This window comes from Sorex fumeus, unplaced genomic scaffold, assembly GCF_029834395.1.
Source record: "Sorex fumeus unplaced genomic scaffold, SorFum_2.1 ptg000047l, whole genome shotgun sequence".
Taxonomy (NCBI): Eukaryota; Metazoa; Chordata; class Mammalia; order Eulipotyphla; family Soricidae; genus Sorex; species Sorex fumeus.
In genome coordinates, this window is record NW_026606104.1 from 33,621,631 (window position 1) to 33,648,143 (window position 26,513).

At 46.0% G+C, this 26,513-nt stretch overlaps 1 protein-coding gene across 4 annotated transcripts in view; it reads left to right on the forward strand.

Moving 5' to 3' along the window:
• Positions 1 to 26,356, forward strand: part of DNAJC16 (DnaJ heat shock protein family (Hsp40) member C16) — a 46,182-nt gene extending 19,826 nt beyond the window's left edge. For all 4 annotated transcript variants that reach the window (XM_056123045.1, XM_056123044.1, XM_056123043.1 and 1 more), the window contains exons 5-15: positions 2,845 to 3,029; positions 4,720 to 4,824; positions 5,999 to 6,157; positions 15,378 to 15,508; positions 17,141 to 17,324; positions 19,132 to 19,314; positions 19,429 to 19,505; positions 21,004 to 21,084; positions 21,198 to 21,293; positions 22,288 to 22,458; positions 23,098 to 26,356. In XM_056123045.1, the coding sequence (XP_055979020.1) occupies positions 2,845 to 3,029; positions 4,720 to 4,824; positions 5,999 to 6,157; positions 15,378 to 15,508; positions 17,141 to 17,324; positions 19,132 to 19,314; positions 19,429 to 19,505; positions 21,004 to 21,084; positions 21,198 to 21,293; positions 22,288 to 22,458; positions 23,098 to 23,497 (1,772 nt within the window). In that variant the 3' untranslated portion in view covers positions 23,498 to 26,356. The remainder of the gene's footprint in view (positions 1 to 2,844; positions 3,030 to 4,719; positions 4,825 to 5,998; positions 6,158 to 15,377; positions 15,509 to 17,140; positions 17,325 to 19,131; positions 19,315 to 19,428; positions 19,506 to 21,003; positions 21,085 to 21,197; positions 21,294 to 22,287; positions 22,459 to 23,097) is intronic.
• The last annotated feature ends 157 nt before the right edge of the window (positions 26,357 to 26,513 follow it).

Here is a 26,513-nt window from a genome sequence, read left to right on the forward strand (position 1 = left end):
TGCCATAGGGGTGGGGCAAATGGGACAACACACAGGGCAAGGCTTTGGCGCTTTTCCCTGTTGTACAGGAGGAAGAAACAGAGATTACTGCGTGCCAGCTCTGTGGGCTTTGTGGAGAAGAGGGACAGGATCTGATCAAGCTTGTGTTGCGCTAATTTATTTATAAGGCAGCAGGATTTATTGGGTTGAAGTTGGATGGGAGGGAAGCAGAGGAGCTCCTAAAAGTGCGAGGCTCCAGAAGTACAGGCTCAGGGATATAACTGACCCCACAGCCATCTGGGATGAGCTGCCGAACATGTATTTTAGATGGAACGGTTTGGGGCTGCCACACTGAGAACAGATTGTCAGGGGCAAGGAGACACACAGCCGGAACAAGGGAAAACATTAGCCCCTTATGAAGTTATTTGTGGCAACCCAGGGAAGCAAGACGGTGATGACTCAGGGAACCTAATGAAAGCAGGAGGAAAAGCAGATGAATTTATGATATATTTTGAAGTCAGAACAAATAGGACTTGCTGACAGATTGGATGTGGGGTGTGAGACAAAAGAAGTGAAAGATGACTCTTAAAATTTTCAACCTGTGGGCTGGAGCGATAGCACAGCGGGTAGGGCATTTGCCTTGCACGCAGCCGACCAAGGTTCAATTCCCGGTATCTCATGTGGTCACCTAAGCACCACCGGGAGTAATTCCTGAGTGCAGAACCAGGATTAAGTGTGACCCAAAAAGGAAGGAAAAAAATTTCAACCTGGGGCTGGAGCGATAGCACAGCGGGTAGGGTCTTTGCCTTGCACGCGGGTGACCTGGGTTCGATTCCCAGCATCCCATATAGTTCCCTGAGCACTTCCAGGAGTAATTCCTGAATGCAAAGCCAGGAGTAACCCCTGAGCATCACCGTGTGTGACCCAAAAAGCAAAAAAAAAAAAAAATTTTCAGCCTGTCGGGGAAAGAAGATGCCATTGACAGAAATGACAGGCCTGGATAGCAGGTTATGGGAAATGTCAAACTCAAGCAGACTCTTAGACATATAAGAGAACATTATTTGTCTATCGATACTTAATATTTTTCCGATGTTTGGCAGGGTAACTGACCCTTTATGTGTATTGTTCAACGGGGGCTGCAGTGATAGTACAGTGGGAAGGTGCTTTGTCTAATCTGGGTTCGATTCCCAGCATCCCATATGGTCCCCAGAGCACCACTACCTGGAGTGATTCCTGTGTGCAGAGCCAGGAGTAACCCCTGAGCATTGCCAGGTTTGGTCACAAAACTAGAAATAAACAAATAGAACAAAAAATTTATTCATAGAGAATGACAAAATAAGGGAATAGATAGCACTGAACAATGACAAACTCTTAACAAACAGTGGAGGGAAGAAGAGGGGGAATGCAGGCCAGAGGTGAAGGATGGTGGTGGACAGTCATGGGCACGTTGGCGGTGGTGGGGTGCAGTAATTTTGTACATCAACTCCAGAAACTTTAACACTGTTGTAACCGTATTACCTGAATTATAATTTTAAATGTTTTAAGTTATTTGAATATCAAGTGAAATAGCAGATGCTTCCTTTTTATTTTATGTAAATATATACGTCTATGCATACATCTGCTTGTGTAAGAAAAGGACCAAAAGGCCCGATCTCTGGCTCTAGGCGCTGGGCCACATGTTTTGTGTGCTGGAGGCCTGGATTCAGTCCCTGGCACTTCATTGTTCCCTAAGCATTGCCACTGCTGGGTATAGCCAAAACAAAAAAGTTATAAATGGTAAGCTAGTAGCAATGATTTCTGTTTCTTTTCTTTTTTGTTTGTATATTTGGGGCCACACTGGCTGTGCTCAAGGCTTACTCCTGGCTCTGGGCTCAAGGGGTCATGCCTGGTTATACTCAGGGAACCACATAGGTGTGAGGGACCAAACTGACACCTATGTGACACCTGGTGTCAAGGACCACATGCAAGGCAAGCACCCTGCCTGCTGTACTGTTTTGTTTGATTTGTTTTTGAGAATCTCTGTTTTCTAATGACTGTAGTTATTTGCGTATAAGAGACAGGTGCTCTAAAGGATGAGAAGACTGTGACCTTCTTTGGATAAATCCAACTCTCTTCCAACAATTTCAGAGTTGTTGAACCTTTGAATTGTTTCTGGTTTGGGTTCTTGTAACCAAGAACACTTTGCTTTCATTCCTTTTTTGCTTCCTCCCCCTACCCCCACCCCCCCGCTTCCAACTTTATGGGTCACACCCAAAATGCTCAGGGGTTACTCCTGGCTCTGCATTTGGGAATTACTCCTGGTGGTGCTTGGGGGACCACATGGGATGCCAGGGATCAAACCTGGGTCGGCCGTGTGCAAGGCAAACACCCTACTTGATATACTATCCCTTTGGCCCTTTGCTTTCTTTTTTTTTTTTTTGAAGTATTTCCTCATGGGGCTGGAACGATAGCACAGCGGTAGGGCGTTCGCCTTACAAGCGGCCAACATGGCCGACCCGAGTTCGATTCCTCCGCCCCTCTCGGAGAGCCCGGCAAGCTACCGAGAGTATTCGATATGCCAGACACAGTAACAACAAAGTCTCCAATGGAGACGTTACTGGGCCCGCTCGAGCAAATCGACGATCAACGGGAGGGCCTTTATTATTTATTTATTTTATTTCCTCATGACCTGCTCCCCAAATTAGAAATCATAGACTAAAAGATAAACATTCATAACTTTTTTTTAAATATTGCCAGACTGTTCTGCAGAAAAACTGAATTGACCCCTGCCTTCTAGATGAGAATTTCATTTTTCACACCACAGTCTTATGCCATTGTGGCACTGAAAAGGCTTCATGGAGATGTTTTGTTGTCTGTGCTTTACAGGTGTGGGAATTGGTGTGGTGCATGCTGGGTATGAGAGACGCCTGGCCCATCACCTGGGGGCACACAGCACTCCCACCATCCTAGGAATCATCAATGGGAAAGTCTCCTTCTTCCATAATGCAGTGTTCCGTGAGAACCTACTTGACTTTGTGGAGAGTCTTCTCCCAGGGAACCTGGTGGAGAAAGTAAGTACTTGTCAGTGATGGCCTGGCCGAGGAGTGGCTAACCAGTGGGCAGGACAGCTGCCTGCCAGGGGCTCTCTGTGTCTGGTCACACTTCAATCAGGGCGTGTTAATGACACAAAATGACACTTCACTTGAATGGAGTCTGTCAAAGACTGAAAATTAAAGCAGTGGAGAAGAATGCATCTATTAGTACCCACTACAGATTTATTCTGTCCTAGGAATTTGAGCCTACAATGATAAGAACTGTTTTCCAAACAGAAAAATTGGATCACACTCTAGGATAGAGGATTTCCTTCTGACTCATGAGTGTTCTCACTTAAAGTTATTTTTCTCTTTCTTTCACTCTATTTAATTTGTACTTATTTGGAGGTTTGTTTTTGTTGCTCACACCCACTGGTGCAGGCGGGCTATCCCCAGGTCTGTGCTAGGGGTTGCTCTGGAAGTGTTCAGGACCATGTGGTGAAGGACACAAACACAAGCCTATTACATGGAAAGTATGTGTTCAACTGAGCCATCTCTCTGCTGAAGGCAGTTTTCTAGTGAGGGTATTTAAATTATATTATATTTGACTATATACCTAATAATCCTATCTGGAGAAAACATCAAATTTCATATTATATATTTTTGGAATATTCAAAATTTATAGTTAACAACAGTATTAATAAAATGCACAAATATAATGTTGAGCTAAAGAATTCAGGCACAAAAAGTTCATGCTAGTTAATGAGTTTTCTACTTAAGGTGTGTTTAGGCCAGAGAGATAGTACAGGAGGTTAGGCACGTGCCTCGCATGCAAGCATGGCAGCTGAAAGCCTGATTCCTTGGCATCACCTGTGGTCCCCAGAACATGGCCAGGAGTCACTTCTGAGCATAGTCCCGCGGGTAAGCCTCGTGCAAGGCAAATGCCCTACCGCTGTGCACTCTCTTCGGCCCCACATGCACTATTCTTTGACTCTTCCACTAGAATCATTGTCCATAATAGAAATACTTGTAGAATCAATTTGAAAGGAAATTATGAGAGGGCATAGCACTATTGTTGCTACAAAGGTGATAGATGCCCTGTAGTTTTCAGGGAGCTCCCAGTCTAGCAAGTGAATGGTTCTGTCCCGTTTGTTGAGGGCTCATTCTATAGAGTAGGGGAGGACTTCCTGGCAGGAATTTTTTTTCTTTTAATTTTTAATTTTTTGTGGTGGTGGTTTTTTGGGTGGGGAGGGGCTCCATACCAGCAGCGCTCAGGGCTTACTGCTGGGTTATGCTCTGGGATAACTTCTAGCAGTTTTCAGGGGACTAGATGTGATGCCAGGGCTTGAACCTGGGTCAGCCTTGTGCAAGGCAAAGCACCCTACCCACTGTACTATCACTCCAGCCCCCAGAAATGGGTCTTAAATTCACTATGCCAGGTGAGTGGAGAGAAGTGGAGAAAGAGCTATAGGCAAAGATGTGAAGTGACAACAGTCTGCTGCCCAATTTTATTTCACTCAGTATTATTTTAAGACATAAATAGGAAAAAAGAAAGTTAAATAATTTTGATGACAAAAGAGCTTCAAATGAAGACAGACAAAAGATTAATAATCTTCCCTTTTTAAATTCTTTATGAAATACTCTTATGCATGTAAGATTCCATTTGTCTAGATTGTAATAAAGTTGTTAAGAATTAAATACTGAAGCTAACTTCTTTTTCTCAATTTAGGTTACAAATAAAAATTATGTCCGATTCCTTTCTGGCTGGCAGCAAGAGAATAAACCACATGTCCTTCTCTTTGATCAAATGCCCGCTGTCCCTCTGCTATATAAGGTAATTAACGTGCTGGGGTAGTGGCTTCTCACATTTTGGTGGAGAGAACTGGTTGCCCGATTATCTATTTTGTAAGTTATGGCTTATTCCATGAAAAAGGTTTGAAGGCCGGAAACTTGGCCTGTCCCCATATGTCGGGCAGCTGCCAATACGGTTACTGTGTTGGTGCTCTTCACATCGCACTGGCTTTTAGTCACAGCATGTCATTAGTGTAGACCCTAGTGATAAAGATGTGGTCATACTTTAGAGGCCAAGCGCCCTGAACTCAAGAGTGGCCGTGTAAACGCCCCACAGCCGCCCCGGAGTGGGATAAAAGGGCTGTGCTCTTGGCGCCTGTCTCACCTCACACCTGCTCTCTGCGTGGCCCCAGTTTACCCTGCCTTCACAGTGGCATGAAATGGGAATGTGGCAAGACGCTGCCATCTTTCATCATTGACAGATTGGTAATGCCTCTCCTGTGTCAGGCCTCCCACGGGACCCAGCACTTAGTAAGATGAGAACTGTGCTCTATTTGGGGCAGGCGTGGGGGGAGAATCAGTTGTGTTTAGCCTTGTTTGGGCCCTTCTCATGCATTGAGCAGCAAAGATTTCCGCTCTGTGTATAAGGATGTAGCAGCCAGAGAGTAACTTTCAAGGCAAAATGTCCACCCACTTAGGTAATCAAGTCAAACTTGATAGAATTTTTTTTTTTTTTGCAAGAGCATAAATTGGGAGAAGGAGGCTTGCAGAGAAACCCTTAAAGTCTTTTAAAATCTTTCCAGAGTGAAGACAGATAGCCTTACACACAGCCCACCCGGGTTTGATCCCCAGAATCCCGCATGGTCCCCTGAGCCCTGCCATGACTGATCCCCAGAGCACAGAGCCAGGAGTAAGTCCTGAGCACTGCCAGGTGTGACACCCAGACCCAAGAAAAAGAACATAAGCAGGGACCAGAATGTAGCTCGGCTGTAGAGCACTTTAGAGCATTTGTCTTACAACTGTGAGGCCCCTGATGTCACAAAAAAGCATAAATGTTTATATAGGTTAGGCATAAATGAGCATAAATGTTTTTATAGATTAGGCATCTGATTGTTATCACACCACCTAAGTGCTATTATTCCTCTCCCCTGTTCATGGTGATGTGTAATTTAGTTGCTTTGCTATCAATTTACTTTTCTCCTCTCTTGCCCTGCCAGTTGATTGCTTTTGCATACAAAGATTATTTGTCCTTTGGCTATGTGCACGTCGGTTTGAGAGGGGTGGAGGAAATGACAAGACAATACAACATCAATGTTCACGCCCCCACCATCTTGATCTTTAAAGAACACATAAACCAGCCCGCAGATGCCATGCAGGTATGTGAGTGAATGTTCAGAGTCTTATCTCCAGCTTTCTGATAAGTAAGCAGGGATGTTGAGCAAACTAGGTGAAGGGAAGGAGAAATGAGATTCAGCTTGGGGGACTAGGAGTGGTCTTCGTGGGGGTTTCTGGTGAGGGGGGCACATCCTCAGTGCTTGGGGGTTTCTCCTGATGGCCTCAGGAAAGCACGTTCCAGGGACCAAATCCAGACCTCCACATGCAAAGCGTGTGCTCCAGCCCACAGCTCTCTCCAATTCTCCAGAAACTAATTTTTTGTTTGTTTGTTTTAACTTTTTTATTCATTTATTTTGAATCACAGTTACAAAGCATTCAAGTTTGAGTTTCAGTCATACAGTGATTGAACACCCATCCCTCCACCAGTGCACATTTTCCACCACCAATCTCCCCAGTGTACTTCCCAAACATCCCACCCTTACCCCGCCTCTATGGCAGACAATTTCCCCTATACTCTCTCTCTACTTTGGGGCATTATGGTTTGCAATACAGATACCGAGAGGCTATCACATTTGGTCCTTTGTCTACTTTCAGCACACATCTCCCATCTGGAACTATCCCTCCAACAATCATTGACTTAGTGATCCCTTCTCTATTCCAGCTGCCTTCTCCCCCAGCTCATGAGGCAGGCTGCCAACAATGGAGCAATATTCCTGGCCCTGTGTTTAAAGTCCTTTGGATGTCAGTCTCATAATAGGTTATTTCATATTTCACAAATGAGTGCATTCATTCTGTGTCTGTCCCTCTCTTTCTGACTCACAGAAACTAGTTTTTAATTTGTTCCTTCAGAAGTACAAATTGTTTTGTTTTGTTTTGTTTTGGGGGCCATACCCGTTGGTGCTCAGGGTTTATTCTTTGCTCTAAGCTCAAGAATTACTACTGGCAGTGCCCAGGGGACCATATGGGATGCCGGGACCAAACCCGGGTAGGCCACCTGAAAGGCAAGCACCTTACCCTCTGTACTATCACTTCAGCCCCAGGAGAACAAATTTTTTTTTATGAATTTATTTTTTTAATATAACTTGAGGGCCTGAGAGCTAGTATAGGGGTTAAGATACTTGTCATGCATGTGACTAACCCTGCAGGTAGAGACTTGCTTTGTGCACAGCTAACTTGGGTGAGATCGCTGGTATCCTATATGGTCCCCTCAGTCCCAGCAGGAGTGATCCCCGAACACAGATCCAGGAATAAGTCCTGTGCACCACTAGGTACGGCTACAAAACAAAAAAACAAAAAAGATAGGTAGCTTACAATGTCTGAAGACCAGATATGAATAAAAAATTTAACCACATCTTTGATGCATAAGAATATAATAAAGCTCTTAAGGATGCTGAGGGGAACGAAAAACAATCTTGGTCTGACAGTACATCAGGTAGTGCACTTGCCTTGCATGCAACTGACCCAGTTCAATCCTCAGCACCGCTTCTTTTTCCCCCAAGCACAGCTAGGGGTGATCCCTGAGCACAGAGTCAGGAGTAACCCCTGAGTACAGCTGGGTGTGCCCAAGAACAAAAGGAGAAGAAAAGAAAAGCTATCTGTCAGTAGAAAGCAGGATGGTGGTTTTTGGAGCTGTAGAAAAGAAAGTTAGAAATTCGGGTTTCAGGGGTACAGTTTCTGTTTGAGGGAATATAAGGTCCTGGGGTAAATAATAGTGATGGTGGCAGAACATTGTGAATATCTTACAGTCACAGTATTGTTTGCTTAAAAACGATTTAAATACACCAACCCCTGCAAAAACAAGATTAACTGGCAGGGGCCAGAGAGAGAGCTCAAAGGGTTGGAGTGCATGCCTGGCATGGAAAGGACCCAAGTTTGACCCCTAGCACCACATAGTCCCCAAGTGCCACTGTGTGTGACCTGTATGGCTCCCAGCACTGCTAGTACCATGCAGCACAGCCATCACCAGACTCAAATATTGAACTCTGTGGCCTAGCGAGGGACCCCCCTGAGCTCTGCCTGGGGGAAAAAAAAGCATAAAAGGTTAAGTAGTGAACTATACGTTAGATATATCATAATGATAATATATTAAATAATAATTGCCTCTAGGGCAATAATTAAAAGATAATTTTTTAAAATAACCATTGAGCCAGAGAGAGGGTGCAGTAGGTAAGGTGCTTCCCTTGCACACAGTCAACCCCAATTCAAACTCCTGGCACACCATATATGGTTCCTTGGGGTCAGGATATTCCAACAGGGGCCACACGCGAAAATCACATAAGTCAGGTGCCACAGTACAAGTCTAGGGGGCAAGTTGGTAGGACGGGGAAGTGGAGCACTAGAAGGAGGCAAGTTCACAAGTGGCCACAGTCAAAAAATAATCGAGAGTCCCTGGCTTACACTCTTGGGGGAAATTATCATATCCCTTTACAAAATTATGGTGGCGCTTTAGCGTCTGTTCTTCGGATCTTAGAAATATGTGCTTCACATAACTGAGTCTTCCTGCGGCAGAGGAAACCATTGGTGCAACGCCGTCAGTACCTCTTGCTCCCTGCGACTGTAGCTCACGTCTTTGCTGTGTGGTGTGTGTGGCCACATACAGTTGGTCTGTGCATCCTTCTGTGCCAGCCGCACTGGGCTCTGGCAGCACTGCACAGTGACTGGCCTGCAGGCCCCAGCTCACCTGAGCTCAGCGACTTCCTGGATATGATCCACAGATAATCTGAAAAGTATTCCAGTAGCCCTTCAAGGCAGTCTGTGAGACTCTAATGCTGAGACAAAATCCGTCCTTTTTCACTGTGTGTACTTTTTGCACTGATGGTACAGATGCAGTAAGAGGTAGAATTACTGGTTCCAGAACAACCAAGTGCAGGGCTCCGGGCACAAGCACCGTCTCCAGTAATCATGAATTCTTCACTCTCGGCACCTCGGTGTGAAGACAAACAACATTCACTTTGCTCATGACTCTTCATGAAGCAGTACAAAGTTTTAAATTTATTTTAGTTTTTAGTTTTTGATTTTTGAGCCACACCCAGCAGAGCTCAAGAGGCTGCTCCCTGTTCTGCACTCAGGGTCATATCTGGCTGGAGGACCAGGTGAATCCAAGAATTAAACCCAGGCCTCCCACATGCAACGCATGCAACTCAACCGACTGAGCTGTCTCTTCCCTGATCCAAAAAGTTTTCTTTTTTAAGCCAGGGGACCCTTGAACACTCGCCTTTTTGGAATTTTTTTTATGTCCTGTGTAACAAAAGGGGACTTGCACCCAGCCCTCGGACACTTGCCTAGCTACAGAGGTTGACTGGGGAGTGTTGTGTGATTCTTAGTATATGCCTTTTAATGGGCTGCTTTAGGGTTATTTGTTTTTAACAGAATCTCATTTTTAACATGAAAGAACACCTAACTATTACTCAAAAGAACACCTAACTATAGTCACTCAGGCTTGGGTCTTTGGTGACATTTTCTACAGACTGAGTGAATGTAATGCTCGAAGGGGAACAGCCAATAGCATTTGTTTTCAAGATGAAACTTGGGCTTCCAAGAAAATTCTGATTTTGAAAATTCACTCATTATTATATCAAGATTTTTGCAAAGTGAAACCATCATGAGCTTTATATCTTCTTAGTCTTTTTGGTGAGATTGATCATCATTATTTTCTGGTGGATGAAAATTGGTTAAATGAATTGTTGATATGAGTTTACATATTTACTTAATACTAGTATTCATGTTTATGCTTTTGGTATAAGAAGTTTTGCAGCAATGGGCCAGAGAGGTAGTACAGGAGGGAGGCACCCGCCTTGCACACGCTGCTGTGACCTCAACTCTGATCCATTCTAGCATCACATATGATCCCCTGAGCACCCCTAGGGGTCACTCCGAGCACCAGCAGTATAATCCAAACCAAAAAAGAAACCACCTTGTGCAGTTCCATCACCATCAGTGTGCCCAAAGCCCTTCTCTATTGCCTGTGTTGCTTCTAGTCCACACCAGCCCCCAACCCCCTCCTTAGGAACCTCAGTTCTGCTGTCAGAGTTTACTGCCATTGGCCCCTCATTGCCCCTTTCCTTTCACTTTGTTAATGTGTAATGAAATTTGTCAGCACTCGAGATCAGTAAGGGGAGTAAGGGGCTAGAGAGATGGTACCGTGGGTTGATATTTCTCTTGCATGCCAATCCCTGGCACCCCATATCATCCCCCAAGCCTGTCAGGATTGATCCTTGAGTGCAGAGCCAAGAGTACCATGTGGTGTGGCCCAAAAACCAAAAACAGGAAAAGGAAAAAGAAAGATCAGTGAACCAGTCTTTGCAAATGAGCAATGCAGGGTATTATAAAGTCTCAGACGAAAGATCCACAAGAGGTCGACTGTTAGCATCTTTTTCCACTAGCATGCTCTCATTTTCTATCTGACCTTTTTAATAATTCTCACAATAGTGTAAAACATTTTTATGATTGTTTCATTTAGTTGAGTGATATGTGATGACCAGTCCTTGATGGTACTATTGTACTTGTTCTGTGCACCATGAACCATGTCCATATACTACAGCAAATGTAGATTCATTCATCTGTGTGTTCTGAATGCTCCACCACCAGCCTTACCCCCATCTCTCTCTCTTCCTTTCATCAGGCCTTTCCATACCCTAGTATGATAATGATATTAATGATATTAAAACTGGGTCGATTAAAAATGCTCTAGTGGGGCTGGAGTGATAGCGCAGCAGGTAGGGCATTTGCCTTGCATGCGGTCCGACCCGGGTTCAATTCCCAGCATTCCATATGGTCCCCCAAGCACGGCCAGGAATAATTCCTGAGTGAATGAACCAGGAGTAATCCCTGTGCATTGCTGGGTGTGACCCAAAAAAAAGCAAAAAAAAAAAAAATGCTCTAGTGGGCTGGAGAGATAGAAGAGGGGGTAGGGTTTGTTTTGCACAATACTGACCCAATTTCACTCCCCAGCACCACATATATTCCACTGAGTCCTGCCAGGACTGACCCCTGAGCGTAGAACCAAGAGTAAGCCTTGAGCACCACTAGGTGTATCCCCAAAAAAACAAATAAATAAAATTAAAATTCTATAGTTGTTAGGGGCTGGAGCGATAGCACAGCGGTAGGGCGTTTGCCTTCCGCGCAGCCAGCCCGGCCAAGCCGGGTTCGATTCCTCTGCCCCTCTCGGAGAGCCCGGTAAGCTACCGAGAGTATCTCGCCCACACAGCAAAGCCTGGCAAGCTACCCATGAGGTATTCAATATGCCAAATATGCCAAACAAAGTAACAACAAGTCACGATGTTGACGTTACTGGGCCTGCTCAAGCAAATCGATGAACAAAGGGAGGACCGTGACTGTGACCGTGATAGTTGTTGAGAGAGACCTGGGTGTGGGTTTAGGAATGAATGACTCAGTAACAGAACACTTGTTTTTTTGCAAACATTGAAGCTTTGAGTTTGCTCCCTGTCACTGAAGCTCTGTTATCTGGGACACAGCAGTCTGTCCCCTCCAGCACAGCCAGGAGTAGGTGAGCACCATGGCCCAAGGATGCTGTCTACAGGGAGCACAACTCAAGATAGAAGGGCAGCTGGAGATGCTAAAGCTGTCCCCAGCATCACACAGTCCCCCCGACACCAAGCCGGGAGAAGCCCCTGAGCATTGCTGGGTATAGCTCAAAAGCAAACACAGATACGCAAGCACTGCCGCCAGGACTGCAAGCCCCAGTGAGCATTTGTGTGAGCACTACAGTGACCCACCCTCCCCCCACCCTGTAGTGAGCATAGGTTCAAGACCCTCAACAGAAAAGGTAGAACAGAATTAGCATCGCTGTCAAGCTGTACACAGGATCCACAATGCAAAAACAGCAGGGAAGAGGGATATATATATATTTTTTAATTGCTACAGTGACCTCTCATTGTTTAAATCAAAGGGGAGTCACATGTCTCTCACTGGAGGTCAGAAGTTAGAACCGGTGACGCTTAATGAGGAAGGCATACAGGAAGCTGAGTGAGTGAGAGGCCTCTGTGCCCAACAGTCACGTGGCTACCGAGGACGCATTCTTGTAGGAAACTCTTAAGTGCTACTCCAGCAAACATAAGAATCTTACTGAGTGAAACATTCAGCCTTGTTATCAGCCTGATAACAGATATAGTTTTAGTGATCTGGAGAGAAGAGCAAACCAACCACAGCATTCCTGTAAGCCAGAGCTCAATCTGGAGCAAGGCCCTTGCTATGCTATTCTGTGAAGGCTGAGTGAGGCCAGAAAGCTGCAGAAGAAAAGTTTGAATCTGTCAGGTTGTCCTGTGAGGATTAAGGGAAGAAGGGCTCTCTATAACATGAGGGCGCAAGGTGAGGCAGCAAGTGCCGATGTGGAGCAACAGCAAGTTACCCAGAGAGTCCACCAGTATCACTGATGATCACATCACTAGACATATTTTCAAGGTGGATGAAATGGATTCTCGAAGTCCTGCTGTTCAGTGTTTGAGCCTTCCTGTTGAAATAAGATGCCATTGCGTACTTAGCTAGCTAGAGCAGAGACATTGAAACCTGGCTTTAAAGCTCCGGACCTGAGAGACTGTATAATGGGTAGAGCATTTGCTTTGCACACAGCCAACCCCCTGAGCACCACCAGGAGTTATCCCTGAGCAGGGAGCCAGGAGTAAGCCCTGAGTACGGTTGGACGTGGCCCTCAGAAAAGCTCCAGTATCAGACTGACTCTCTCCTAAGGACTAACACAACTGTAACTTAAAGCTGAAACCTGGACTCACTTTCCACTCTGAAAATCTTCATTCCTTGAAGATTAAAACTCTCAGTACTCCCCCAAGCACAACAGGGAGTAGCTCTTCAGCACTCACCTGGTATGGCCCATACATTTTTAAAAAAGGGGTTTGGGGGGGATAAAAGAATTAAGGGGCTGGGGTGATAGTATAGCAGGTAGGGAGCTTGCCTTGCACATGGACCAACCTGCATTCAATCCTCTGCATCCCATATGGTCCCCAGAGCACTGCCAGAAGTAACCCCAGAGCATCTCCCAAAAACCAAAAAATAAAAGAATTATGCTAAGGACCAGAAGTAATGTAGTCTGTGGTAGAGTGAATACCTGACCTGTGTGAGTGCCTGGGTTTGATAATGCAGCACCCGGATGGGGTCAGGGACTGAAGTGGTAACTACATATGAGTCATGGAAGGAATTCAAAATAGCAGCATTTACAGAGGCTTGGAAAAAAGTAGACCTAGCTCTTGTTCGACTCTTAGGAGTGTAAGACTTCAGTAGAAAAAGGAACTGCAGATATGGTAGATCTATCAAGAGAGCTAGAATTAGAACTGGTGCCTGAAGATGTGACTAAACTGCTACAATCTCATAATCAGATTTGGACAGGAACTGCTTCTTAGCAATATGCAAAAACAGAGTCTCCTGAGATAGAATCTACCTATTCCCGGTGAGGATGCTGTGCATGTCATGGAAGTGACAACAAAGGCATTTAAATATTACGTAAACCTAATTGAGAAAGCGGTGAGGTTTGAGAGAATGGCGTGTTTGGGAACCGTATGGTGCCAGAGATCAAACTCAGGCTTTCCGCATGCAAAGCTTGCGCTCCAGGGTGTGCCCTTGGTGGCCTCTCAGCACCCCAGGCCCACGCACCAAACCCACCAAAGCAGCAAGGACTGAGCACTGCCAGGAGTGGTCCCATCCTTTCCCACCCCCACCCTGCTCTCAGCCCCTCGAACTGCAGGAAGTAATCCTTGTTAAATGAATGAAATGTGAATGCGTCTGTTTAGGCATTACTGGATCTGAAATAAAATAATAGCAGCGCCCAATTAGTTCCCCCTCCATCCCAGCCATTTCCCCTTCTTCCAAGAAGTCTGAGTATTGTGGCTTTCTAACACTATAGATTAGTTTTGCCTGCTTTGCTCTTTTGTGGAAATGAAACCATCCCGTGGGCCAGCATGAGAGCTCAACAAGCTGAGTGCAGCAGCGGGAAGGGCAACTGCTGCTCCATTGTTTTATTTTTCTTTGTTGGCACCAAGGATGGGAGCCGGGACCTCACACGCAAGGCCTGAGTTCTGCCGCTGACCCACATCCCCAGCTTCCTATGGCAGTTGTTGTTTTTGGTCTTTGTATTTGGGGGCCACGCCCAGCAGTGCTCAGGGCTTTCTCCTGACTCTGAAGTCAGAGATCGCCCCTGGCAGGGCTCAGGGGACTGTATGGGGTGCCAGGGATCAAAACCAAGTTAACTATATGCGAGACAAGCACCCTACCTGCTGTACTATCTCGCCTCTGTTTACATAACATTCCCCTCCAAGTTCTACTTGGTCTGTGTACCAATGTTTTGAAAGTTTTCATTTATCAATCAACTTCAAGTTATTTTCTCAGGGCCTGAGAGTGGACTGGAGTGTGTGATTTGCATGCAAGTCTGGGTTTGTTCCCACACTCATCACGAGGAGTGGCCCCCAAGCACAGAGCCAGGAGTAGGCCCCTGAGTAACACTGGACACAATCCCAAAACCAAACAAGCAGGCCAAACTATTTCCTGATATCACATGTAACGTCTTCATAAGATCAATGTTATTCAGAGTATTTTAATTTCCAAGCCTTAATCAATGTTCTGGTTTATAGTTTATATTGATTTCTAGATTGTGGTCAGAAAACGTGCTATAAATTATTTTATTCCTCTGAAGTTTATGAATGTTTAAAAACATTCATAAAATAACAGAGTCCAAGCATATCCTTTTTTGTTCTGCCTTTTATACTAAGTAACATTGTTATTTCGAGGTTACTTTTAATTGTTTGGTGTTCTTTAGGTCTTTTTATTTTGGTTTGGGCTTTTTGGTTTGTTTGTTTTTTTTGGGGGGGGGGGGGCATACCCAGCAATTCTCAGGGGTTACTCCTGACTCTGCATCAGGAATTACTCTTGGCAGTGCCCAGGGACCATCTGTGGTGCCAGAGAATCGAACCTGAGTTGGCCACATGCAAGGCAAACTTCTAAAGTGTTCTATAAATCTTTAATGGATAATTTACCTGAAAGTTCATGATTGAAGTTTGTAATCTGCCAGCATAAAACAGTATACCATATCTAATAGAAAGAATACTTTGTTTTCCTTTTGATCTGAAATACTACATCGTTACATTCAACCCTGCACTTGCAGATCTGCCTTCATTGGTTAGATTACCTTTGCCAGGGTTGCATTATTTTAGCCATTGATAAATTTTAAAGTTTATAAAGCAAGCCTATTTGCCACAAGGAACCTGAATTAAAGCCAACTGTTTCTTGTTTTCTGTCTAGGCCCGAGATATGAAGAAACAGCTCATCGAGGACTTCATCAGCCAAAATAAGTATCTGCTGGCAGCCAGGCTTACCAGCCAGAAGTTATTCCACGAACTCTGCCCTGTGAAACGGTCTCACCGACAGAGGAAGTAAGGACTCAAGGTTTTGTCATATGATAGAGAAGCCCTGTCACATTCACTGCAGGACATTGAACCCAGGGCCTCCTTTCCGCAAAGCACACACCACATTTCTGGCACCAATAATCTCCATTAAAAAAATGTTCTGGGGCTGGAGTAATAGGACAGTAAAAACCAAGTAAAAGGAGGGCCTTTCCCTTGCATGTAGCCGACCCAGGTTCAATCTCCAGCATTCCAAACGGCCCCTGAGCACTGCCAGGCGTAATTCCTGAGAGCAGAGCCAGGAGTAACCCCTGAGTATCTCCGGGTATGACGCAAAAAGCAAAAAATAATTTAAAAATAGTTTTTTAAAAAAAGAAAAGAAATAGAAAATGTCCCTGTGTTTCCAGACTCTCATGTTACTTTATAGACTAAGAGACAAAAGACTTTAAATAGATATTAAGAATAATCAAAGGCCAAAGAGATAGTGCAGAGGTTAAAGCCTGACTCCAGTTCAGTTCCCCTCATGAGCACTGCCAGGAGTGATCTCTGCGTATCACTGAGTGTGGCGCAAAAGCCCAGGTAGAGAAAGAAAGGAAAGAAAGAAAGAAAGAAAGAAAGAAAGAAAGAAAGAAAGAAAGAAAGAAAGAAAGAAAGAAAGAAAAAGAGAGACATAGAAAACTGGGTAAAGCACTTGCCTTGCAGCAGATGTAAGCCCTGAGAAAGAAAGGAAAGAAAAAGAATCCCTAGACTTTAAGGATTGTTACTTACTCTGCCTTCAAAATGGAATGTCCCAGATCTGCATTCTCACTTTTCAGCGCTCTGGAACAGGTCCCCAAACTCCCAAGGACACCCCCTTGTGAGGCTTCCAACAATGCCCACTTCCTTTCCACCTGTCCCTGCTGTGTGCTGTCCATGTTCATTAGCCAGGCAGCCTTCTAGAACTGGGCGTGGATTGAAGTCATTCTCCATCTCAGAGTCTTTGTACTTAAAAGTTCTCTGTCCTAGTTGACCCCTTTCCCTCTTAGGACCCTCTTCAGTCAGGTCTGTACTCAAACATCACCTACCTAGTGGACACGGCTGCTGCCCCGCCCTGGCGTCTCCCCCAGTCTCTCCCTAACTGTTCCTGCTTTTTCTGCCCTGCTTCATCTCTTTGTTGCTTGCCTTCTCCATCAGAACCTGAGCTCCCCCAGAGCAGAGGCATTGTCTGTCTTATGTAGCGTATAGGTAGTGCTCACTAAACTTTTGGGAAAGAGTGAGTGAGTGAATAGCTGAACGTTCATTGGGACTGTTGCAAAAGAAGTCTTTCAGGCCAGTGGCTTCTGGCCTGAGATAGCTCGGACCAGCCCTGCTTATGTGGGAAGAACGAAAACCAATGGCTTCTGAAAGGCACTTCTGCACCAAGGATTCAGTGGTCATTGCCTTGAAATAATTACTAAATGTTGTGACCTTTGACTGTGTGAAGATATCACCAGTCTGGAAAAGCTACAGGGTGCTTATGACTTGGACATCTTCTCTCGTTCAAGACTGTCAGCAGACAGTTTTCTTTAGTGAAATGTGTCCACTGGTAGGGTCTGAGCACTCTCTCTTGGCCACCACTTGCCATCAGGGGTCCTCCCGTGGCCTGGGGGGTTGGTTACAGTCTCCTCCTCTGTTGCTGTGCAGGTACTGCGTGGTCTTGGTCACGCCCGAGTCCGCCAAGTCGAGTAAGCCCTTTGAGGCCTTCCTATCTTTCGCTCTGGCCAACACTCAAGACACAGTGAGGTTCGTGCACGTCTACAGCAACCGCCAGCAGGAGTTCGCCAGCTCCTTGCTCCCGGACGATGCTGCATGGCAAGGGAAGTCCGCGGTGAGTGGCCACCTCTCCCAATCCCAGGTTCTCCGGCAGGTCATGGTGCTAGATTCTGTGGCCTCCTTCTGGGGAGGGTTGGAAATCCAGAGATCTCTGATTCTTATTTCAAAAACCTACTCTTAAGGGCTGGAGCACAGTAGGTAGGGCTTTTGCCTTGTATGCGGCTGACCGGGTTTCAATTCCTAGCCTCCCATATGGTCCTCTGAGCACCACCAGCACCGCCAGGAATAATTCCTGAGTGCATGAGCCAGGAATAACCTCTGTGCATCACCAGGTGTGACCCAAAAAGAAAAATGAGTCTTAAACGCACATCCTCGTCCTTCGGCCCTGGGCCTTCTCAGTGAGCACCTGTGTCCCAAGCAGTCAGGAGCTCCGGGTCCACATCACCACGTCTTCCTGTCAGGTCATCTGACAGCGCCAGGTTTGTGGAATGACATGTAAACCACCAACCACAGGCTTCCAAAAGTGGTCTTTCCTTTCCTTCTGCCTCTTTCCCCTCATCCAAATGACTGCCCTCTTTCCGTGGCCCTCCTCTGCCTTCACTCTGCAAAATTCTTCTCTTTTTCATCATTTGGGTTACCACAGAAAAATATCTCGGAAAGACAGAAAGTTTCCTGTATTAAGATATAGAGTATCAGAGGGCTGGAGAGATCGTAGAGGAGGTGAAGCACTCTCCTGGAATGTAGCCAACTCCATGGTGATACCCAGCATTGTGTATGATACCCTGAGCACTTCCAGAGGTAACCTAAAAGCCAGAAGAAAATTATAAAAATGAAATATTATTAGAAGTTTTTAGTACAAAGTCTATTGAGGAATAAAGTTTTAGCCTTTAAAGGAAGCTTTTAAAAAAAAGGGGGGGGGGGGAGAAAAAGCACCATAGTGGGGCCAGAGAGATAGTACAGAGGCTAGGATGCTTGCCCTGCATACAGCCAGCCCGGGTTCGATCTCTGGTATCTCATATGGTCCCCCCCTAAGCACCAGTCACTCAGGTGTAATTTCTGAGTACAGAGCCAGGAATAACTCCTGAGCATCACTGGGTGTGGTCCACCCACCCCCTCCAAAAAAACACCCTAGGGCCAGGGAGATAGCTCAATGGACTGAGCACATGCTTTGTATGTGGGAGGCCCTGGTTCTTTCTGCAGCACCAGATGGTCCTCTAAGCACTTCTGGGAGTGACCTAGAACAGGGACGACTGCCCAGAGTAACCCCTGAACGCTGCCAGCTTCGGCCCTAACATAGATAATCCCCATTCAAAGAATTGGTGGGGGGGGGGGGGGTGGTACCAGGGTGGGTATATGGTGGGTATGGCTTCTACCTTGCACAGACTGCTGACCCAGATTTGATCTCTGGTACCACATGTGGTCCCCCAAGCATAGCCAAGAGTGATTCTTGAGTGCAAAGCTTAAGGTCTGGACATCACCAGATGTGGCCCCAAAATAAAACAAACCTGGCCCAAGCAGTAGCGAATAGCTTGTTTGCCTTGCATGTGGCCAACCTAAGTTTGATCCCCGGCACCACCTTTGTGCACTGAGCCCTGCCAGGATTGATCCCTGAGCTCAGAGCCAGACGTGAACCCTGAGCGCCACCAGATGTGGCTCAAAAAACCAAAACATAAAATGAAACAACACATTTTTCTTTATAGAAAAATGTACATCTCTTGCACATACCGGACACTCAGCCCTATTTGTGTTTGGCGTCTCCTATTAACCTCACAAGACCCCTTTTTCCTGCCTCCCTGAAAAAGAAAACTGTAGCAGCTTCGCACTCCTGGCGACTTCTATGGTTTTCTCTCTCATTCTTGCAGGTGTCTATCTTAGAAAGGCGCAACACAGCAGGAAAGGTGGCCTACAGGACCCTGGAGGACCCCTGGACAGGGAGTGAGAGCGACAAATTCATCCTCTTGGGTCACCTCAACCAGCTGCGGAAAGACGCAACTCTGCTGTCCTCCGAGGCCGTGCTCCCCGACCTGACGGATGAACTCGCTCCTGTAAGTTCTGGCTTGGGAGGGGGCTCAGGGCAGAGCTTCAGCAGCAGCACTGGATGCCTTGTCCCTCTGGACCTGGGCTCAGCCCCGAACATTGTCTCTTTTCTCTCTCGATAGATTTTTCTCCTTCGGTGGCTCTACTCTGCTTCTGACTACATCTCAGACTGCTGGGACAGCATTTTCCACAACAACTGGTAGGACTCAGTTCCTCATTCTTCCTAGCAGGACGACTGCTCTCCTTTTGACAAGAGTCCGTCCACTGCTTTCAATTTGTACTTGGTATAGACAAGTGGAAGACTTTTTTTTTTAACTGAATCACCATGAGATACAGTTATAAAACTTTCATATTTGAGTTTCAGTCTTACAATGATCGAATACCCATCCCTCCACAAGTGCACATTTTCCACCACCAATGTCCCCAGTATACCCCCCCATTCCCAGCCTTCCCCCTGCCTCCATGGCAGACAATTTCCCCCATACTCTCTCTCTACTTTTGAGCATTATGGTTTGCAATACAGATACTGAGAGGCTATCACGTTTGGTTCTTGACAAGTGGAAGACTTTTTTGCCTATTGTCAACCACTTGCCCTCTTTCTGTTACTTTCGGGAAGGTCCCTTCTGACTTTTGTGGGTGGGTTTCTTCATCTGTTTGGGTTTTTCTGTGGGGAGAAGTTGTTTTCTGTTTTTTTTGCTTCTGGTGGTGCCAAGAATCAAACGCAGGGCTTCACATGCAAAAAGTAAGTGCTCTACTACTGAGCCACATCCCTGGCCCCAAGTTTACTTTTTAGAAATGTATTTGTTATTGATGCTCTGTTACTGGTTGGAAAACAAAGAACCACCAGTTAGCAGAGTCTGGACTGTCCTTGTCATCAAGATTCTGGTGCTCTTCATTGACCTGACACGCATAGGGCCCAGCTCGTTCTGTTGTTGTGATGCCTGGCACCCAGCAGGCCTTCGGGTGTTTGTCAGTGAATCAAGCTTTAGAACACTAGTCTTAAAAGGAAATCTTAAAAGGCCACCTTCTCTCTGCTCCCCCCCATCCAGACCATGTCTCAATTAGTCTGGCTAATTGAGAAAAATACAAAGGATGCCATTCTACAGATTTTCTTGTCACTCCCACTACCCTCTAGCTGAGAAGCTTCTTCCATGTGCAGAACTGAAACTTTTGGTTAACCCCTCTTGTTCCTTCTTTCCACAGAATCTATTAAGCACAGCTTATACTGAGACACGGTTAAACTTTTAAAATATGTCATCAGTGAATTAAAACAGTGAGGAGAAAAATCTCTACTTTTCCATCAGCATCTCCTCCACCACACTTCCCCCACAAAAAAAAAAAATGCTGTTTTTTTTTTTTTGTTTTTGTTTTGTGGTTTTTGTTTTATTGCAGGGGCAGGAGGGGGTACATTTAGCAGTGCTCAGGAATTATTCCTGAATTTGTGCTTAGGAGTAACTCCTGGTGGTACTGAGGGAACTATATGTGGTGCCAGAAATCAAATCAGAATCAAGCCTGTCCCTATACCGTCTCTGTGACCCTCAAGTGTTTGTGATTCTGGAAGGTTTTTGGCTTGGCTTTGTGTGTTGCCTTTGTGTGTGGTTGTGTGTTTTGAGCTGGGGAGCAGAAACTTAAAATCATCCAAGATGTGTCACAGCCGGTATTGTGGAAATGACCCGAGTGTATTGGCTTCATTGCAGGCGGGAGCTGATGCCACTGCTGTCTCTGATCTTCTCTGCCCTCTTCATCCTCTTTGGCACTGTCATCGTGCAGGCTTTCAGGTAAATGCTTCTGTGGCCTCTCGAGAAAATATTTGAATGTCGAGCCCCAAACCCCCATAGTGGTTTGTGTTTCTTGTTTGATTTTGGTAAAACTTTTTTTTTTTTAACTTCAGTGATTCCAATGATGAGAGAGAGTCAAACCCTCCAAATAAAGAAGAAACACGTGAGAAGGCCGGGAAGACGGAGCCCAATTTCAGAGAAAACAACAGGTTTCTTGAACCAAACTCCAAATGCATGTCCCCTCAGCAGCAGACCCACAGAGTATCAGCTATAGGGGCTGGAATTCACAGCATTTCAGAGTTCTGGCTCACCCTTCCTGCCTGGGATGAGGGTGAAGGGAAAAGGCACATAAACACGGGTCCTGGGGCCAGAGCGATAGTACAGCAGGAAAGGCATTTGCCTTGCACATGGCCAACCTAGGTTTAATCCCCAGCATCCCATATGGTCCCCGGAGCCTCCATATGGGTTGATCCCTAAGCACAGAACCAGGAGTAAGCCATGAGCATCACTGGAAGTGGTCCAAAAACAAAACAAAAAGTAAATATGGGCCTGCTTCTCAGTGCTGGTGACTTTGCTTTCTCAGTCTCACTTTTAGTCATCAGGCAGCAAGCAAAGAAGCGCGTTGGAGATGCTCAGTGAGCAGAAGCAGAGAGAAGTGTGTGACGGTGGTCTTTGTTCCATCCTAAAGCATTTCTGTGCCAATGCAGGATCGGGAATGTCAGTCATGGGGCCAGAAGTAGCTGCGATTAGGGTGCTTCAGTTCCCAGCATCACAGGGCCCCCGAGTGTCACCGCACGCAGCCCTGTCTCTCTCTGCACCTCAGCACCACCAGGGGTCCTGGACCCTTGCTGTGAACCACTGGTTCCACTGGGCAAGAAGTGCTATTGGCACCTTAAGCCACCTCAGTCTCACTTGAGACAAATGAAAAACAGTCAGTTTGGCCCCAAAAAGGAGCATTATTAACATCTGGACTGGTAACAACAGAGTCTTTTCTTCTGCTTGTTCCTTTTTGTTTCAGTTACTGAGGTTACATCCAGTTCAAATCAGTGCCTCCCCAGCAATGCTCTGGGGACCATGCACTGCCACAGTCCAGACCCAAGTCTCACTTATGTGAAGCAGGCACTCCAGCCCGCTGAGCTAGCTCTGGAACCCGCACTGTTCTCTTTAGAGGTCACACCTTCGTTCCTTCCTATTTCTCCACAGCAAGGCTCCTAAGAAAGGCTTCGTGGAGGTGACTGAGCTCACAGATGTGACGTACACCAGCAACCTGGTCCGCCTGCGGCCAGGCCACATGAACGTCGTCCTCATCCTGTCCAACGCCACCAAGACCAGCCTGCTCCAGAAATTTGCTTTGGAGGTCTACTCGTTCACTGGGTAAGCATGGGAGTATCTCTGTATGTTTGACTATATTTGAATAAACAAAAGGCTAGAGGAAAATTTATTTTTCTGACCATCGGGGATTTTTAGCTTCTGTTGTGCTTGGGGGCCATAGCCAACGGTATGCGGGGGCTGCTCCTAGCTAAGAAGCTCAGGAGTCACTTCCAGTGGTTCTCAGGAGACCACATGTTGCTGGGCATGGAACCCAGGGTTCCCCCATGAGAAGCATGTTCTCTCACCCTTTACACATCTCCCTGGCCCCGACCATTAGGGAACTTCATCTGTGTGGCAAGATATTGGCTGTGACCTGCCCGGCCTAGCGATCTGAGCCGCAATGAGGGGACCTCAGCGGTTTGGTTCTAAGGGAAGAGCTGGAGCACTGTCTTCTCCTGTGAGCCTCTCTTGTGTGTGTTTTGCTCAAGTCTGATGCCGGCAGTTACAGCAGCACCCAGCAGAGGGTGAGAAAGGGATGGGTGAGTGTCGTGGGTACAGGAGCCCCCCTGGAGAGAGAGTTCCTCTTCCCTGTACGCAGACTGCAAGGCAAAGCCTTTTCCTGCTATGGACCGTCTGGCCTAGGTGCTGGTGGTCCCCGTGAACGCGCGGAGGGTCCCTGATCGACTCTGCTGTTCTTTGCAGGAGCAACTGCTTGCACTTCTCCTTCCTGAGTCTGGATAAACACAGAGAGTGGCTGGAATACTTACTGGAATTCGCTCAAGACGCAGCCCCAATCCCAAACCAGTATGATAAGCATTTTATGGAACGCGACTACACTGGCTATGTGCTGGCCCTGAACGGCCACAAGAAGTACTTCTGTCTCTTCAAACCCCAAAAAACAGTGGAAGAGGAGGAGGCCCTGGGGTCCTGCAGTGACCCGGACCCTTCGCTGCACCTGGGTGAATCTCGGGGGAAATCTGCTTTTGGCTCCGGATCCAAGCCCATCAAAGAGAAACTGAACAAGTTGTCCTTATGGATGGAACGCCTGTTGGAAGGCTCCTTACAGAGGTTTTATATCCCCTCGTGGCCTGAACTAGACTGAGAGAATCCAAACAGACTCAAACTCTTTAGACTTTTTACCTGAGAAACGGTATTTTTCAGGACTCAGTTACAACGGACAAAGTATAGATTTTTAGATGATTCTTCTAGAGCAACTCGAAGAATCTGTCCTCTGTCCTGTTCCAGGAGTGAAAAACGCCACCCACAAATTCAGTTCCTGAGATTCAACTATTTTCGTCTGGTTTCTTTTTGCCCCCTCACTTGAATGCCACCCTATTTAAAAAATCAACTCTTCATTTCCCCTCTTCCTTTGCTGTCCCTGCCACGTGCTCACCCAACCCTCCCCTGCTCTGTCTGCGCTGTGGGAGAAGCTGGGGGCTGTGTGGGGGTCCCCCCTCCCCCGTGCCCACCTCACCCCTGCTCTGCTCCGACCACTCCCGGCAGCTTGAGGGCCTTGCATCTTGAAAGAGGCCTAGTTCAAGCCCTCGTTACACTGAACGGTTTTTCTGGGAGTAAGTGGCCAAGAATATATTTGGGGGGTATCCCCCTACCACAGTTTTGTCAGCCAGTTTTAGAAGGATTGGGATGAGCAGGAGCTCTGCACGGGGGGTTGGTTTTTTTCCCAGAAAAGAGGTGAGAGCCAGGCAGTACCTGCGTGAGCCCCTGTGAACTGCCCCTCCAGGCCTCCCTGGCACCCTATGTTGCTGGGGGAGGGTGCCATGGGCCAGAAGTACTGTAATGACTTTGAGCCATGTATGCGTGCGTTTTCCGATGCCTTTCTGCCTCTGTCACTTTTAGGGTGTGGATATTAGGAGCCATAACTTGGTGACCTTGTTTTCTGAACATTTAGGTAAGCTGCTATAAGCCCTTAGATGTTAAACTGAAAACATGTTCTCGCCACTGCCGTGAAGAACCTCTTCACTCCCGTGGTGTCGCTTTAGTCAAATACCAGACATGTCTTTGTATCAAGGAATTTAAAATTTCTCAACACATGTATTTTGAACCCCCAAGTTCTGTATCTTCGAGTCCTGTTTTGTGATAAGTGAACCAAGACCTGTTCCCGACTCTTATTTTGCACACGGTTGACTTTGAGCTTCTGGCTTCTATTTCGGTGTCCCACATTGTTTTCTCTCTTACCTTCCCACTGCTTCTGGTACCAGTTACAGGGTCTGATCTGTCCGCACCCAGCCTGCTGAGCTCCAGTCTCCAATGGATCCAGCCTGCCTCCACCGACCAGCTAGAGGGGCCTACCATGTCTCTGTGAGGCAGGACCACCAGCGGAGTTTGGACATCTTCAAAGAGCCATCTGTTTAAATATCAGAGCAAATTGTCCTTTTGTAATGTAAAGAGTTAAAATCAGCAGCAGTAGGATACTTACTAAGTTCTTTCATCATAATTGCTCTAAGCGAAACCATTTCGATCCTATATAATTAAAATGTGCTACAGTAGGGATTTATCGAACTTCTTGATGTGCAAGTCCTCAAAATTATCTTTTGGTTCAGTGCGAGACTTTATTTTTAATTTCTGGTACAAAATGGAATTCCTCAGCCAAATTTCCAAAAATCAAAAACTCCCTTGATTTGCTCATCTGTGAACATTTTATACTAAAATCGAAGGTGTCTTCCCACAGTGGAACCTTCCATTTTTACTAAGCAAGGGAAGTCATTACAGGATTGATGATAATGCTGGCAAATATTTCAGGAAGTGAAATATTCTGTAGGAGGGGTTGGGGAAGTGGCCCCATGCTACAGTGTGTGTTTCACATATCTGAGGCTCCAAGATCAATCTCTGGGAAAAGAAAATAAAACCTACAGATCTGCTTGAGGGCAGGCAGGTATGCATCCAAGAAGGTATTAGGGGCTTTCATTTTAATTAGAACTTAACTCTTGATCACTGGAGCTTTTGCTCTTAAATATTGCTTCCATGAATCTGTTTACTTGCGTGTCAAATGTACGAGCCATTGTCAGTTCTGCCAATGCCACCTTCCTTCTGACAGATGTACTCACACACACACACCCAGTCTTTGGTTTTAAGTTAGTATCCTAGTCTTTGAATGTCTTGAAACAGGTACCATTGATATTTCAGAGGTAGGTTTTTCTGGTTGATACAGATTAGACTATGCTCCATGTTTAGCAGAGGAGAACAAACACTGGCCTGAACCAAGTCTTGGTAGAAAACATGCCCATCTGAAAAACATTATCTAATTCCCCATGTGGTGGCACAGCCTGTGGGACACGCGTCAGCACCTCCAACTACGAAGCACTCCTGTGACTACGACTGCCCTAATTTAAAGGCCCGGGGTCTCACTGCTATCTCGGCAACCACATGCACGGCGGGCTGTGGTTTTTAACGAATACACTGATTTCCTCTTTCAGTACATAAATGTTTTCCTGATACAAAAGGAATTAGGATCTCCGTGTGCTTTAAATGATCTGCTCTGGGGAAATGGATCGGAAGCAAACAGGAACATTTTATTTTGCAGTGCCAGAGACCACGCCCAGGTCTCCTGCATGCGGAGAATGTGCTTTACCACGGAGCCACGTGCCCAGCCTCAAACTGGGTTTTGTTTGTTTTGTTTTCCAATTAAAATTTTTAAAAGCTGATGCAAAACATCTTTACTCACATGAAATAGTGCTCACATCTAAACTCCCTTGAAAACAAATGCAGTATGGCAGCTGCTAAAACTGTCAAGTTTGTCAAAGGTGATAACTGTACTCTAGAGACAGATCTGAAAAGAAGGTGAATATTTTGCACTTTTGATACTCTTAGGAACAAATAACTTATTTGGCAACTGGTGTCTTTTTTTATGTTGTTTTTGTTTTGTATTGTGAACAGTTACTGAAGCTGATGTTATTTTAAGAATATTACAGACTGGAAACAAATAAACTATTTTAATGTGTGATGACTATGGGTAGCTTTTGCATTGGGAGATATGGCCACATCTGTAAACCGGAATTGGCCTGTAATTCACACGTGTTTCAGATCAGCATGTCTGAACTACAGGTTGCGGGAATTGTCGGCATAGCAGCTGGGGGAGGAGATGACGTCATCTGGCTTAA